Below are 14101 nucleotides of genomic sequence, written 5' to 3'. Positions count from 1 at the left end.
CTTTCATTGGTTAACAGGCACTTAGGAAAGCACAGGCTTAGAAGGGGCCAATAAGCCTGGGAGAGGTAGAAATGAGAGAAAGCCCTTGAAAAACTTATAGGGTGAAGGGTCGGGAAGTGGCTCCTGATGGACAATTTTTATTTTGAGAGAGAAAGAGAGAGAGAATTGGCACACTAGGGCTTTAGCCACTACAATCAAACTCCAGACACTTGTGTCACCAAGTGCGCATGTGGGACCTTGCACTTGCTTCACCTTTGGGCATCTGGCTTATGTGGGATCTAGAGAGAGATCGAATCTGGGTCCTTAGGCTTCACAGGTAAGTGCCTTAACCACTGAGCCATCTCTGCAGTCCCTGATGGACAATTTCATTCAGTCTGGAGTTACTTTCTAGTTTGGCGAGGCCAGGTTGGCATCCATGTTCTACTAGGGCCTTCATCCCTGACTCATTACCTATGTAAAAGCTACCTTGGGCTGGAGAGATGGCTTAATGGTTAAGGCATGTGCTGCAAAGCCAAAAGACCCAGGTTTGATTCCCCAGGACCCACATAAGCCAGATGCACAAGGTGGTGCATGCATTTGGAATTCGTTTACAGTGGCTGTAGGCCCTGGTGTGCCCATTCTCTCTCTCTGAAATAAATAAAAATATATTTTTTAATTAATTTATTTATTTGAGAGTGACAGACACAGAGAGAAAGACAGATAGAGGGGGAGAGAGAGAATGGGCGCGCCAGGGCTTACAGCCTCTGTAAACGAACTCCAGATGCATGCGCCCCCTTGTGCATCTGGCTAACGTGGGACCTGGGGAACCGAGTCTCGAACCGGGGTCCTTAGGCTTCACAGGCAAGCGCTTAACCGCTAAGCCATCTCTCCAGCCCCCAATAAAAATATTTTTTTAAAGCTACCTTGCTCCTCTTCTGTCAGTATCTCTACTGCTTATAGTTTCTGTATAGGGCACTCTCCACTCAGCTGTCAAATCTTTTGACTCAGTGAGCAAGAGACATAAATTAGGTCCAGGTGGGTTAGGTGAGGGGGCTCCTTTCCCATCCATATCCCCTAAGCCTTTTCCTAGCTTCCTACCTTGCCTTACCCCTACTGCCTAGAAGGTCTGGAATCTTCTCATTCTTAATTCCTTAGCTAAACTCTGTGTGAAGCTTAGCCTACTTATCTCCTAATGAGCTTTTTAAATTTTTTATTTGTTTGTTTTTCAAGATAGGGTCTCACTCTGGTCCAGGCTGACCTGGAATTAACTCTGTAGTCTCAGGGTGGCCTTGAACTCATGGCAATCCTCCTACCTCTGCTTCCCAAGTGCTGGGACTAAAGGCATGTGCCACCACACCCGGCTGAGGTTTTTAATTTTTTATTCCAGACAAATGTATGAGTTTAGCATTATGGTATCAACCAGATTCTAACAGATGTTATTTCCTGGACCAGTAAAAACTGGATCTAGTTACATGGATTTTTGGTTCAAAATCTGCTATTCTCAGGTAACTTCCAGATTCATTCTGTGAAGCAGCCAAAAACTGTGTATTTCCTCACATACAGAGGCATGTTCTGAGATATCCTGACTACTTTATGAATACGAACAATCTTTGCTCACATACTGATGGATCTTGAAAACATGATTGAGATAATTGTCCTCCGAATAGTAGGAACTGCCACAATAGAAGAATAAGTAGTGCTTGTTAACTGGAAAGAGGATGGAACAAGTAAATTTCTTCCTAACTTTTGTAGACAAGCCATAGAGCAGAATGTCAAGTGCTAGGCCTGACCGGGCCCTCAAAGGTCATGAAAGTGAATTGCACAAAAGGTAGATTCTTTGCCAAAACTCATATAATTATTTAGTGGCTATTCTATGAATAATATATATATATTTGACTGGGCATGGTGGTGCATGTCTTTAATCCCAGCAGTTGGGAAGCAGAGGTAGGAGAATTGCTGTGAGTTCAAGGCCACCATAAGACTGAATTCCAGGTCAGCCTAGGCTACAGCAAAACCCTATGTCAAAAAAATTTGTTTTAAAAATAATTTTTTCCTAAAATTTGCATTCTCCTAAATTATAGGTCTGATAAACTAGGAGTTTACAGATTAGATTGCCAGTAGCCACAGATTAATTAAAACGTTTACTAGTATTATTTCTAAAACTTTATCTTTGTATTTCAGGACTAAAAACTGAAACTTGTGTCGAGAACTTTGGTAAGATATATGCTGAATTATTATCTCTGTAACAGGACCTTTATCAGTTATTCATTTCCCCACACTGTACTGTCATACTGTCAGCCGCCATTTTTTCAATGGTACATGTTACTCTTGTTACTTGGCCTAAGTCTGCTTATTCTCTGCTCAAAAGCCAGTATTAGGAATTGAGAGTTGGTAGGAAGGAAATGAGGTTTCTTCAGAGGCCAGCACCCTGAATGTCTGTGCTGGTCTAGTGACCAGAGTTCAGAGGCCAGTGCCCTGAGAACAGGGGAGCTGCATCTCAGAGCCCCATTGCAGACACTGGAGGGGCTTCATAGGGAAGAGAGGAAGGAGTGGAGTGCAAGGCAGGATGGTTGAGGCCATGCAGTGGGTCACACCCTGACTTGGTGACCATCTCTTTCCCCTTTTTGTCTTGCTGGAATATTTGTGAGATTAAAAACAAATTGTTTCTTTTCCCTCCTCGGCCAATCCTTGTGATTACTTTGACAAATACATTATTTCCCAATAAGATAAACATTGATTGTTCCACTTTTAATTAAAGACGAGGATTAGGCAAGTCCTTGGCTCACACTTGCATATTAACCTAAAGACCACCAGACATTCTAGGCTCTGAAAAACTAAAGAAAAACTACTGAAAACAAGTTTCTAAGACTGGTGCTTTTCTAGTTCCTGCCTTGTAATCACTGACTCCCAACAGTTAAGTCTGGCACATAAAGGCGGTTTCTCTAGAATTTACAGTGTTGGATAAAGAGAAAAAACCTTACAAAGGGCATTTTTAAACTGGAGTTAATCTGGAACGGGGTGGGTTAAGACACACTGGTATACCCATTTTCACTGTTACACTGTTGTTACTATTTTCAGATGGAAAGAGCTGTTTCTGCCTATCCCTCTCTCAAACACTGCCTTGTCTTGCATTTAGGGAACATGCCATTCCCATCCTGACCTGGCCTTAGTACTCAAGGACTCCCCAAAACCCCTACATCTTTACCCATTTCCCACATGGATGCTATGCAAAGAGCATATCAAAATCTCAGGAAGCAACTTTTGGGAGTCTCATGAAGGAATGAAGTGAATATTGCTTAGAGGGGTGGTTTGACATAAGAGTAATGGGGTCTGTATCCTTGGGGGGAAATAAGATGTAAAACAACAAAAATCTTGACTAGGAGATGTGGGAAAGATTTGGGAATTGTATTCTGTGCATGTAGGAGAAGCATTACCATGTAGAGTTAAGAGATTAAAATCAAAGTTGCCAGAAAAGTACTTAAACTGGTGCATACTCTCCATTGTTTTGGAGAGTTCCTTCTTAAAATGTTTCTTTTTGTCTTCCAGGCCAGCTTTTCTAGGAATTACTCTTCATGTAGGAAAAAAAAAAAAAAAAAAAAGAATCCACATCTACTTATCCTTTTTACCTGAAATATATTTTTTTAAATTTATTTTATTTTTTAACATATTTTATTTATTTATTTGAAAGAGACGGGTACAGAGGGAGAGAGAGAATGGGCACGCCAGGGCCTCCAGCCACTGCAAACGAACTCCAGATGCGTGCACCACCTTGTGCATCTGGCTTATGTGGGTACTGGGGAATCAAACCAGGGTCCTTTAGCTTTTCAGGCAAACACCTTAACCACTAAGCCATCTTCTCCAGCCCCAAATTTGTAGTTTTTATAATAATCTTATTTTGCATATATCTTAGAAGTAGAACAACTAAATCTTTATTCATAATCATTAAAAAAGTAGCATTAGGGGGCTGGAGAGATAGCTTAGCGGTTAGTGCTTGCCTGTGAAGCCTCAGGATCCTGGTTCAAGGCTCGATTCCCCAGGACCCACATTAGCCAGATGCACAAGGGGGCACATGCGTCTGAAGTTCGTTTGCAGTTGATGAAGGCCCTAGCATACCCAATTCTCTCTCTCTCTCTCTGCCTCTTTCTCTTTCTGTCTGTCGCTCTCAAGTAAATAAATAAAAATGAACAAAGAAATAAATTTAAAAAATAGAATTAGGGCTGGAGGGATGGCTTAGCAGTTAAGCCGTTTGCCTGCAAAGCCAAAGGACCCAGGTTCGATTCCCCAGGACCCACGTTAGCCAGATGCCCAAGGGGGCACAAATTTTCTGGAGTTCGTTTTCAGTGACTGGAGTCCCTGACATGCCCAGTCTCTTTCCCTCTTTCTCTGTCAAATAAAAATAAATAATATAAAAAATAGAATTAACCTCACATTTAGACATAGTAGCATGAAATGAAAACATACTTGTGTTTCAGAATCTATCCAACCCATCTATGTCTACAACCCTGGTGAGTATGCTCTCAGTTTTAATAGTCCCTACAAAGACAGAAAGTAGCTCTTCACAGTTTAGTAAATGCATTACTTAACTGAATTAAAGAAGTATTTGGCAATGACAAAGAAGTAACTTGGCAAATATGAAAGAGGAACATGGAACATATCCTGGGAAAGTTATCACTTTCCAATTTTGATCTGAACAGTATACAAACTTTCTGGGGAAATAAATGGGGTGAGAACCGTAGAGCTGTTCATGCAAGACCAGGCATTTGTGGTACACAGAGCTCTCCATTCAGCTACTGAGATGAGCCTATGTGACACCAATACTTAAGTCTAAACAAAACATTCAGCATCTTTGCAACTAGCTCTCAAATAGCCCCAATATTTGGTATGTCCACAAAGAATGAAACCAGCCTAGTTGAGACCAGAAAGAAGATCACACATACTTGGGAAGGCTTGCTATCTAGGAAACAGATTTAAGTCATCTGGGAAATGTGCTCTGAGGTTTTACAAAATGTCAGCTGCATTCACAGTGGTAGGCTGCAAGAGGGTTGAACATTAGCTAGCTCACTAGTCAGGAATTATGGTCAGTGCTGGCAAAAGTGAAGCTATGTAGTCTCATCTCGGGGTAGTTTAGTAGACAGGGCCTCTTGAACAAAAGGTCAGCAAGAGGCTGATGTCAAAGGACAGCTGGTTCCTGGGAGTGGGTGGGCATGTCTGGAGTCCTCTTGGGGTCTCATTAATAACAGCCTCCAGACTCCATCTTAAGTGTTCTAAACCAACACTGCTTTTTTTTTTTCATTTTTATCTTGACAAGTATCATTTGGCTAAAATATCTGGGTAATTGGATTTTTTTCTAACTTTCCACCCATTTGCTTGTATTTAAAGTCCCTGTTTTGTGTTAGGATCCTGTGGCTTATTATGAGAGAGAAAAAAAAGTAATCAGTCTTTCCTTCAGTCTACCACTTTCCTCTTGTTTGAGAAGATACTTGCTGTCCTGGTACCAACGAAGCTTTCCCTGTCTCTGAGGCCTTGCTTAGCAAACCCTCTTCTTACTGGTCCATTGCATCCCAAAATTCTGATGGTTCACAAGGACCGTAGCTTACTATTCAAAATAGATGCTTTTTTCTGACTCTTTGAGGACTCTCAGGAGACATCCTATATGATGATTCTAATAGCTACATTCAGACTGGCTGACAGTTGCTAGATGTACCACCTGGATTTTTATGGTCATACTAACTGGAAGATACTTTTACTGTTGCTAGAGCTAGGGCCAATTCTTCTGACCTCCTATCAAAATGCCTAATACGTTTCTATGGTTTAATTTAGGTGAGGAAAACCAGAAGCTTAAAGACTCAGGTAAGACATTATAAGCTCTGGGGGCTTATTTTTCCAAGACACCTCCCTTAACAGGTAGCAGAAGAACATGTTGTAGGAAAGAAAAGTAGGAAGAAGACAGAGCCCACCTTAGGGTTAGTTTGACATATTTGATGAAATTATTTACTATTTATTTATTATTTATTTACTGTATTATTACTGGCCTACTAGTCAGCCAGTAAGCCCCAGCATTTCTCTTGTCTCCACTCCTCCACCCCCAAACTGGACTTACAGGCCTGTGTGGCTTTGTGCATAGGCGCTGGGGATCGAACTCAGGTTCTCATGATTTCATGGCAAGTGCTCTTACTGGCTATGTTACAAATTCCTGACAAAAATCAATTAAGGGAAGGCTTATTTCCATTTTTGGTTGGTTCCAGGGTACAGTCCATCATGGAGGGGAAGGCATGGTGGCTGGAGTGTGAGACAAATAGTCACACTGAATCCACAGTAAATGAGCAGAGAGCCATGAGGGCTGCTGCTCTGCCAACTCCTTCCTTTTTATACAGTCTAGGACCCACCTACAGTTAAGGTCAACCCCTCACAAGTGGCTCTAGGTGCCGGTGCTGTCAGCAAGCAATAGAAATCAACACTTGCTGAGCCATCTGCCCAAGCCCTGGATATACTCCTTTATAAAGATGACACAGCAGCCGGGCGTGGTGGCGCACACCTTTAATCCCAGCACTCAGGAGGCAGAGGTAGGAGGATCGCCATGAGTTCAAAGCCACCCTGAGAATACAGAGTGAATTCCAGGTCAGTCTAGAGTGAAACCCTACCTGGGGGAAACACGACATAGCAGCTGTGTGTCTCTGGTCTAACAGTCTTTAGGCCATCCCAGTTAATATAGAACAGTATGACTATTCTGCAAACTCTTAGGACTGGAATTGTTGAGCACAACAAATAGTGTTCCTTTTTTCATCAATTAAAATTGTCACTTATACTCCAATAATTTACATCAGTACATTCCAACGCCTAACTTATTGCTACTGTTATGTGTGTGTAATGTGTATCCATGTGTGTACATGTGTGTGGCTGCATGTATGGAGGCCAAAGGCTGATGCTGGTTTCTTCCTTGATTTATTTTACTGAGCCAGAGTCTCTCACTGAACCCAGGAAGCAGCCTAGCCAGTCAGCTGGCCCCAGGGATTCCGTGTCTGCCTCCCATGTGCTGGGATTCTAGGCAGCCAGCAGCATCTGTCTCCGTGCTGTCATATAAACTCTGGTCCTTATGTTTGTTTTGAAGCTATGTACTTGAGAGAGAAAGAGGCAGATGTCAGAGAGAGGGGGGAGGGGGAGGGAGAGAGAGAGAGATGGGGAAGGTGGGAGGGAGGGAGGGAGGAGGGAGGGAAGGAAGGAGGAGGGAGAGAATGTGTGCACCAGGGCCTCTAGCCACTGTAAATGAACTCCAGCTACATGTGCCACTTTGTGCATCTGGCTTTATGTGGGTACTGGGGAATCGAACCCGGGTCCTTAGTCTTTGGACGCAAGCACCTTAATTACTGAGCCATCTCTCCAGCCCCTCCCCCTTTAAAATGTTTTTAACATGTATTTTGAGAGGCAGGTAGAGAGTGGGTGGGTAGAGAATGTGCACACCGGGACCTCTAGCCACTGCAAACAAACTCCAGACGCATGTACCACCTTGTGCATCTGGCTTATGTGGGTCCTGGGGAGTTGAATCTGGGTCCTTTGGCTTCTCAGGCAAAGCCATCTCTCCAGCCCCCTTTTTCCCTTTGCTTTGTGGTGGGTTTCATGTAGCTCAGGCTGGCCTTGAGCTCCGTATGTAGTTGAGGATGACCTTGAGCTCCTGACCTTCCTTCCTCTACCTCCCAACTGGTAGGATGACAGGCTTGGGCCACCATACTGGTTCTAAGTGCATTAAAAAAAATTTTTTTTGGCTCATTTTTATTTGAGAGAGAGAGAAAGAGGCAGATAGAGAGAGAATGGGCACGCCAGGGCCTCCAGCCACTGCAAATGAACTCCAGATGTGTGCGCCCCCTTGTGCATCTGGCTAATGTGGGTCCTGGGGAATTGAGCCTCGAACCAGGATCCTTCGGCTTCATAGGCAAGTGCTTAATTGCTAAGCCACCTCTCCAGCCCCTAAGTGCATTTTTTACTAAAATGTTTTGTTTGGATCTTGGCGCTTACTGTCTCACCTTATAAAGTAATCATCTTTTTCTTAGTCTTTGAAGCTAACAGCAAGGTTAGGAGGCGATATGAGAAACTTTACTGAGCACAGAACATTTCAGGAATGAATTAAGTTAGATCAGAAACTTTTTTAAAAGTTTTTTTATTTTTATTTATTTATTATTTGAGAGTGACAGACACAGAAAGAGGGAGGGAGGGAGCGAGAGAGAGAGAGGGAGGGAGGGAGGGAGAGAATGGGCATGCCAGGGCCTCTACCCACTGCAAACGAACTCCAGATGCGTGCACCCCCTTGTGCATCTGGCTAACGCGGGTCCTGGGGAATTGAGCCTCGAACCGGGGTCCTTAGGCTTCACAGGCAAGTGCTTAACCACTAAGCCATCTCTTCAGCCCAAGAAACTTTTTTTAAAATTCATTTTAATGTAATATTTCCTTTAGCCCTCCCTCATTATAAACCCAGAAGGCATTTCTTTAGCATAAATGAGAACTTGAAGTTCATAAAGGTCAAGTCACCTGCCCAGGAGGTGGAGCTAAACCAAGCAGAGACTTCAACCCCGGACTGTTAAAAATGGGTTTCCTAGGACCGACCACCTTATGAAGGCTTAGAATCATGGAAGGTCTTGAAATCACTATCGCTTAAGCAGTTTGGGCTTTATCACATTGGAGTGACAAGCCACCGAATGGCATTTGTGTTGTTGCTAGTGTCTCATTTCTTTGAAGGTTGGAGATGGGGCAAGTATTGACAAGGGGTGTTAGCAGCACAGCATAACCAGCACTTGTTTTTGTCTTTAGGAGGAAAAAGCCTTGAGTCCACTGAAGTACCTGGTAAGATAGCTATTTACTCTGAGCTCTACCATGAGATGAGAACAATTCCTGGAAAACTCAAGAGATTATCTTGAGATAATATTTATAAATCTTTCTCTTTTAGTGGTATGCCAGTCATCTCCAGGCACAGCTGAGCCATGTAGAGAATGTCTTTCCTCCCAGCACTCATGTGCTCTTAGAGGCTTGGCTGGGTAGCAGGAAAGCTGGCTCATGGAAAGGCTGCTGGAACCTGGATGTGGTGGGGTCAGATCTTCCAGGTTCTGCAGCTGAAGTCTGGCCTTCCTGCATAAGCCAGCTTCTAGCTTTGTCTAACTGGTTACCTGGCATCTCCAAGCTACAAAACATAGTATTATGGAACAGACACACTGGATGCAGCACTATGGCAGAAAACTACTCCAAGCTCTGTACAGACGTGCACAGTAAGGATATATATAGTCAGATGTTTTTGTTTTGGTCAAAAGCCAGAAACCTGTTACAGTGCAGTGATGCCTTTGGGGCTGATCCATCGAGCTCATCACACAAGAGTACTCACAGGAACAAACTTTAGGTCACTGAAAACTTCTTATTTAGAAAAGGAAAATTCCTTTCCCACTGTCTGATAAACAATTGTAGATACACCTGAAGGCAAATGTACTAATGTGGGGCTATAGAGATATGTCATTAGGACATGCTATAAAATCTTAGCACTTTTTGCCACTTTATTCTGGGAACTTTAAATTACTTCACTTTTCTGTGCCTCTGCTCCTATACATGTAAAATGAGGTTCTTCAGTCTTCAGGACTGAGGACCTAATGAAATAAAGAACCTGACAAAATAAATAGTAGTAAAACAGTAAAATGTAACTTTCACTTTCATTAACTACGTTTTTTTCTCCCTCCCTCCCCCATTTAGGAATTAAAGTGGCACAGCCAGCTGAAAAACCTGCACAGCCAGCTGAAAAACCTGGTAAATTCTTTATTGGGAGCAGAGGCACCATGTGGTTCTAAATCTCTTATCAGAAAATCATACATTTAGCTTAGGCCTACAGGATCTGGGGAGAACACGTGGTCTCTACAGTTTCTGACACCCCACTCTGTATGTCACAGGGGACACATAAAGAACTCCTTTCACTCTGTGCAGTGGTTCCCTGAAACTGGAACAGCCGCTGTCCAGCTGTGCTTGTCATTCCAGAATTGAGTCAGAATTGATACTTTCCAGGGCTAACCACATTTAGGGCACCCTGTATACTTGGGAATTCCATCATCAAAATTGTGTGAATGAGAACTGTACAGCTTAAGCCGGGCATGGTGGCACACACCTTTAATCCCAGCACTTGGGAGGCAGAGGTAGGAGGATAGCCGTGAGTTCGAGGCCACCCTGAAACTACACAGTTAATTCCAGGTCAGCCTGGGCTACAGTGAGACCCTACCTCAAAAAACCAAATAAATAAAATAAAATGAGAACTGTACAGCTTACAATATTGGGACCGGCCATTCTATACTCACTACACATTCCTCCCTCCAACAAACAGGTCATTAAGTTTTGTGGAGACTGTGTTTTGCCCTCTCCTGGAAAATTATGTATAGTGCAGGCATTTTACAGGCCAGGATCCCATTTAATCCTCTAAAATAGATATGTTCTTGTCACTTCAGAGATGAGGACAAAAGAGGTAGAAGCAATCAACTAAGACTCAAAGTTTCCAGGTTTTGTTTACATTCTGCCACATTACAGTTGTCTTCCAGCCAGATTTAGCTATACATCTTCATCCTGGGCTCCTACTAGTGGCATTTGGCTGTCAAGCTGTGGCGACCACATTCCAATGCTAGTCACACACTTAGTAGTACTATAGCATTGTAACTAAAAGCAAAGGTTTGGGAGTCAAACACTGCCACCATGGATTACCATATGATTTTATGCATGTCATACCTCCATACATTTCAGGTGATTTGAGGAGCAGATGTGAGATAACTGCTTACTGTAACAGAATTATAAGAAGATACCATAAAGCATTTCTTCAGGGTAAATGGAAGGTATATAGGAAAAATGCCTTTTTGGTAAACTTTTCACATGGAAACACATTCATGAGGGGGGGATTTCAGAATGTAGATGAGTAAATAACTTAACCTGCTCTAATCCCTACTACCCTCCTCCTGAGGCCTTCTCTCAAGAGAAAACCAAGTTTGCTTAATCTTTAATCAGAGCTTCTGGATAAACATATAATTCAGCTAACTCAAAATCTCTTTATATTTTAGAAGACAAAAGTCAAGGAAACACCAACAATCATAGTAAGAAAATACTTCATTTTCTTCCCTTGATGTTTCTGCAATACAAAAGTGAAAGGCTTACTTTTCCTTAATAAAAGGGACAAGATAGCAAGGTTTAAGGCATCATAATAACAGAGCATAACGAATCCAAATGCATATGTCTGCAGTGGGACAGTTTTCTTCTAAATAACAATTTTTAACTCTGCTTAGAAGCTGTGCTATGAAGAAGTTTTCAACCCTCTCAAACCCCACTACCTTTTAAAAATAACAAATATTTTATCAAATCCTTTTACTATCCTGAAATAAGATTTATAGATAAATGTACCTGCACCCATAAAAAATCAGTATGTCCAACCATAATTTATAACAAAATTGCATGTATTTTAATACATAAATGCTTATGTTAATCAAGGTTTAACAAAGTAAATTGTTAACATAAAAATAAATTTGGACTTAAAAGACTAAGACTATCAGAAAATATTCTGTTTATATGTAAAGCTGCTTTAGGCTCTGAATTTGGTCACTAATAACAAGTTTAACTTACACATTGTCAAATGAATGTGACAATGCAATTGTGTAGAAAGGTCAATTTTTCATTGTGCAAGGCTGTCCCTAACATTTCAGGATAGCTTGCCCTTTACCTCCACTCTAGTACTATATTAAACAGTCATCAAACTGGGGATGTTAGCTTGATGGTGAAGAACTTGCCTAGCATGTGCAGGGTCCCAAGTTCAATCCCCAGTACTTGCCTTCTTCTCCCAAATCCTTGGACAGTTGTGCAGAATGCTTTTCAAGGGGCCATAACATGCACCTGAGGACCCCTGGTGTATAGTAACATACTAATTACTACATGTGTGTATCTGCCTCCCTCTGCTTCTCCATATGTAATCCCATGCTTGCAGCTGTGGCAAGTAAATTGACATTAAGTCTTTTATACAACTTACTGGCTATATTTCTTGGCTTCATATATGAGATCTGATTGGTTATCCCAGTTGATTAAACTTCCAGTTGACATTCCCCTATGTAGTCTGTTTAAACAAAAAGGCATAAATCAGCTATCTGAGTTTAAAGCAGAGTAAAACGTATTATTTTACAGATGGAAGATGGACTCCATTGCTCCAGCTAGTCTAGATGAAAGACACAGGGTATGTGGAGGAAATTACATCTGTCAGTTGTAGGATTGATTGTGCTTAAGATGGAGTTATGTCAACTGGATACTGGTAGCTGAATGTGCAGTCTTGTTTAAAACAGTAGAGACAGGGAATTAAACTGTGCATTGCATGATACACAGAAAAATAGAAAATTGGTAAGAAACTAGAGAACTTGAACAACAAAAAATAACTGTCTTGACTATGTAAAGGTTTAAATCTGGGATCTTAGATAAAACCTAGAATAGCATGCACTGATAAGATACATATGAAAATTTTGGCCTAAAATTGGTAATTAACAACACATATTTGAAACAAGTTCCTGATTTAAAGTACTTCCATACACATCTAACTCAATTTCAGTGTTTACATATTCAGTATATATGAAAAAGTATGTCAGTGACTGTGTGTTCTCATTAACAGCTCCGGGTCCAGTTCCTGTTCCGGGTCCCAAAACCCATCCTTCTGCATCCTCTGGCCACATGCTCCTTCCACCACTTGGGATACTTGCCATTCTAATCAGTGCTTCTGCTGTAAATCTGTTGCTCTTTGGTTAAAATATTCTTTAATCTCTACTATGTGAATCCCACAGCAAGTCAAAAGGAATGATGCATTTTTCACTTGGACATAATAACTGTGTAAGAACTATATATCTGTTTTCCAATTCAGAAAGCTGATCCAGATGTATCAGTTAACTTTACATTTATTTCTGTAATTTTAAGATTAAAAAAAATCCAAAGCTGTATACTTTTCAAAGTAAATAAAAGACTTTTATTTAGGTTTACCAAAGGTTTCCTGTGAACTATTAAATGTTAAAATGTTCACTACAGTTAATGATTAACACACCAGAATCAGAATCTTACAATCTTTGAAGAAACTTTGCCTTCAAATAGTATCATCATTCTTCCCTCAATCTATCTTCCTTCAGTATATAAATATTCCTATTTCCATAAACCCAACAGCTTACAAATATTTTAAATAGTGTCTAACTTGAATCTCATGTTAATTTAGGAAAGACTATGGGCTAACATACACCCAATAAGGAAAAATAGATATAATATCTTTCACCCTAGGTTAACATTTTTTATTTGTATTAATATGTATAGGCACATATGCCATGGCATACATATGGGCAAAGGACAATCTCAAGGTTTCTGTGCTTCACCTTCTTTGAGACAGAGTCATTGGTTGCTGTTGCAAACTAAACATTGTGAGACTAGCTGGCCTTATGTGAGCTTCAGATTCTCCTGGCTCTGCCTCCCGTTGTCAAACGCACATAGGGATCACTGGTGTATGTGCCACTTTGCTTGGATCTGGCATTTTGTGGATGCTGGGGAATTGAACCTGGGCCAATAAAGCCTTTAACCACCGAGCATATTTCCAGCCCTGCCCTAGGTTTTGAGGTGACTAAAATAACTGGTTTAGGAATAAGCTTTGATTAACTGAAAACAGAAAAGTTAAGATCTTAACTAATGGTAATAGCTTTGTAAGCTCTTGCTCCTCTACTTCCACTTTTGCTCAAAACTGGACGGAAACGATTTGAACAAAGCCGCCAGCCACTTCAGGACTAAATACAAAACTTGTGGTTAACTGTTCCACAACAGAACTTAGTATTAACGCTGAAGACCCATCCACATATAAAATTTGTTGTCTTAGGTCTTTTAGATTGCTGTAATAATGGAATACCCCAGACCAGGCGACTTACAAACTGCACTTTTCTCATCTTTGGAGACAAGGAAGTCAAAGGTAAAAGTGCTGCTGCAGACTTGGTAACTGAGAGGTCCCCCTCCATCCTGAAGGGCCAAGAGAAGGACACTAACCCAGTTGCCAGTGGTTTCCCCTCATGACCCGATCACTTTCCAAACATGCCACTTCCTCACCCTATCCTGGGCATTAGGA

At 41.5% G+C, this 14101-nt stretch overlaps 1 protein-coding gene across 1 annotated transcript in view; it reads left to right on the top strand.

The window, feature by feature from the left end:
* Window positions 1-14049, top strand: part of Art3 (ADP-ribosyltransferase 3 (inactive)) — a 43293-nt gene extending 29244 nt beyond the window's left edge. The window contains exons 4-9 of the mRNA XM_045130141.1: window positions 2161-2193; window positions 5800-5829; window positions 8779-8811; window positions 9703-9756; window positions 12626-12754; window positions 13859-14049. Coding sequence (XP_044986076.1) covers window positions 2161-2193; window positions 5800-5829; window positions 8779-8811; window positions 9703-9756; window positions 12626-12754; window positions 13859-14049 — 470 coding nt within the window. The remainder of the gene's footprint in view (window positions 1-2160; window positions 2194-5799; window positions 5830-8778; window positions 8812-9702; window positions 9757-12625; window positions 12755-13858) is intronic.
* Window positions 14050-14101: the final 52 nt, after the last annotated feature.

Source organism: Jaculus jaculus, chromosome 11 (assembly GCF_020740685.1).
Source record: "Jaculus jaculus isolate mJacJac1 chromosome 11, mJacJac1.mat.Y.cur, whole genome shotgun sequence".
Lineage (NCBI taxonomy): Eukaryota > Metazoa > Chordata > Mammalia > Rodentia > Dipodidae > Jaculus > Jaculus jaculus.
The sequence above is the reverse complement of the archived record's forward strand: the minus strand, read 5'-3'. Positions and strand labels throughout refer to the sequence as shown.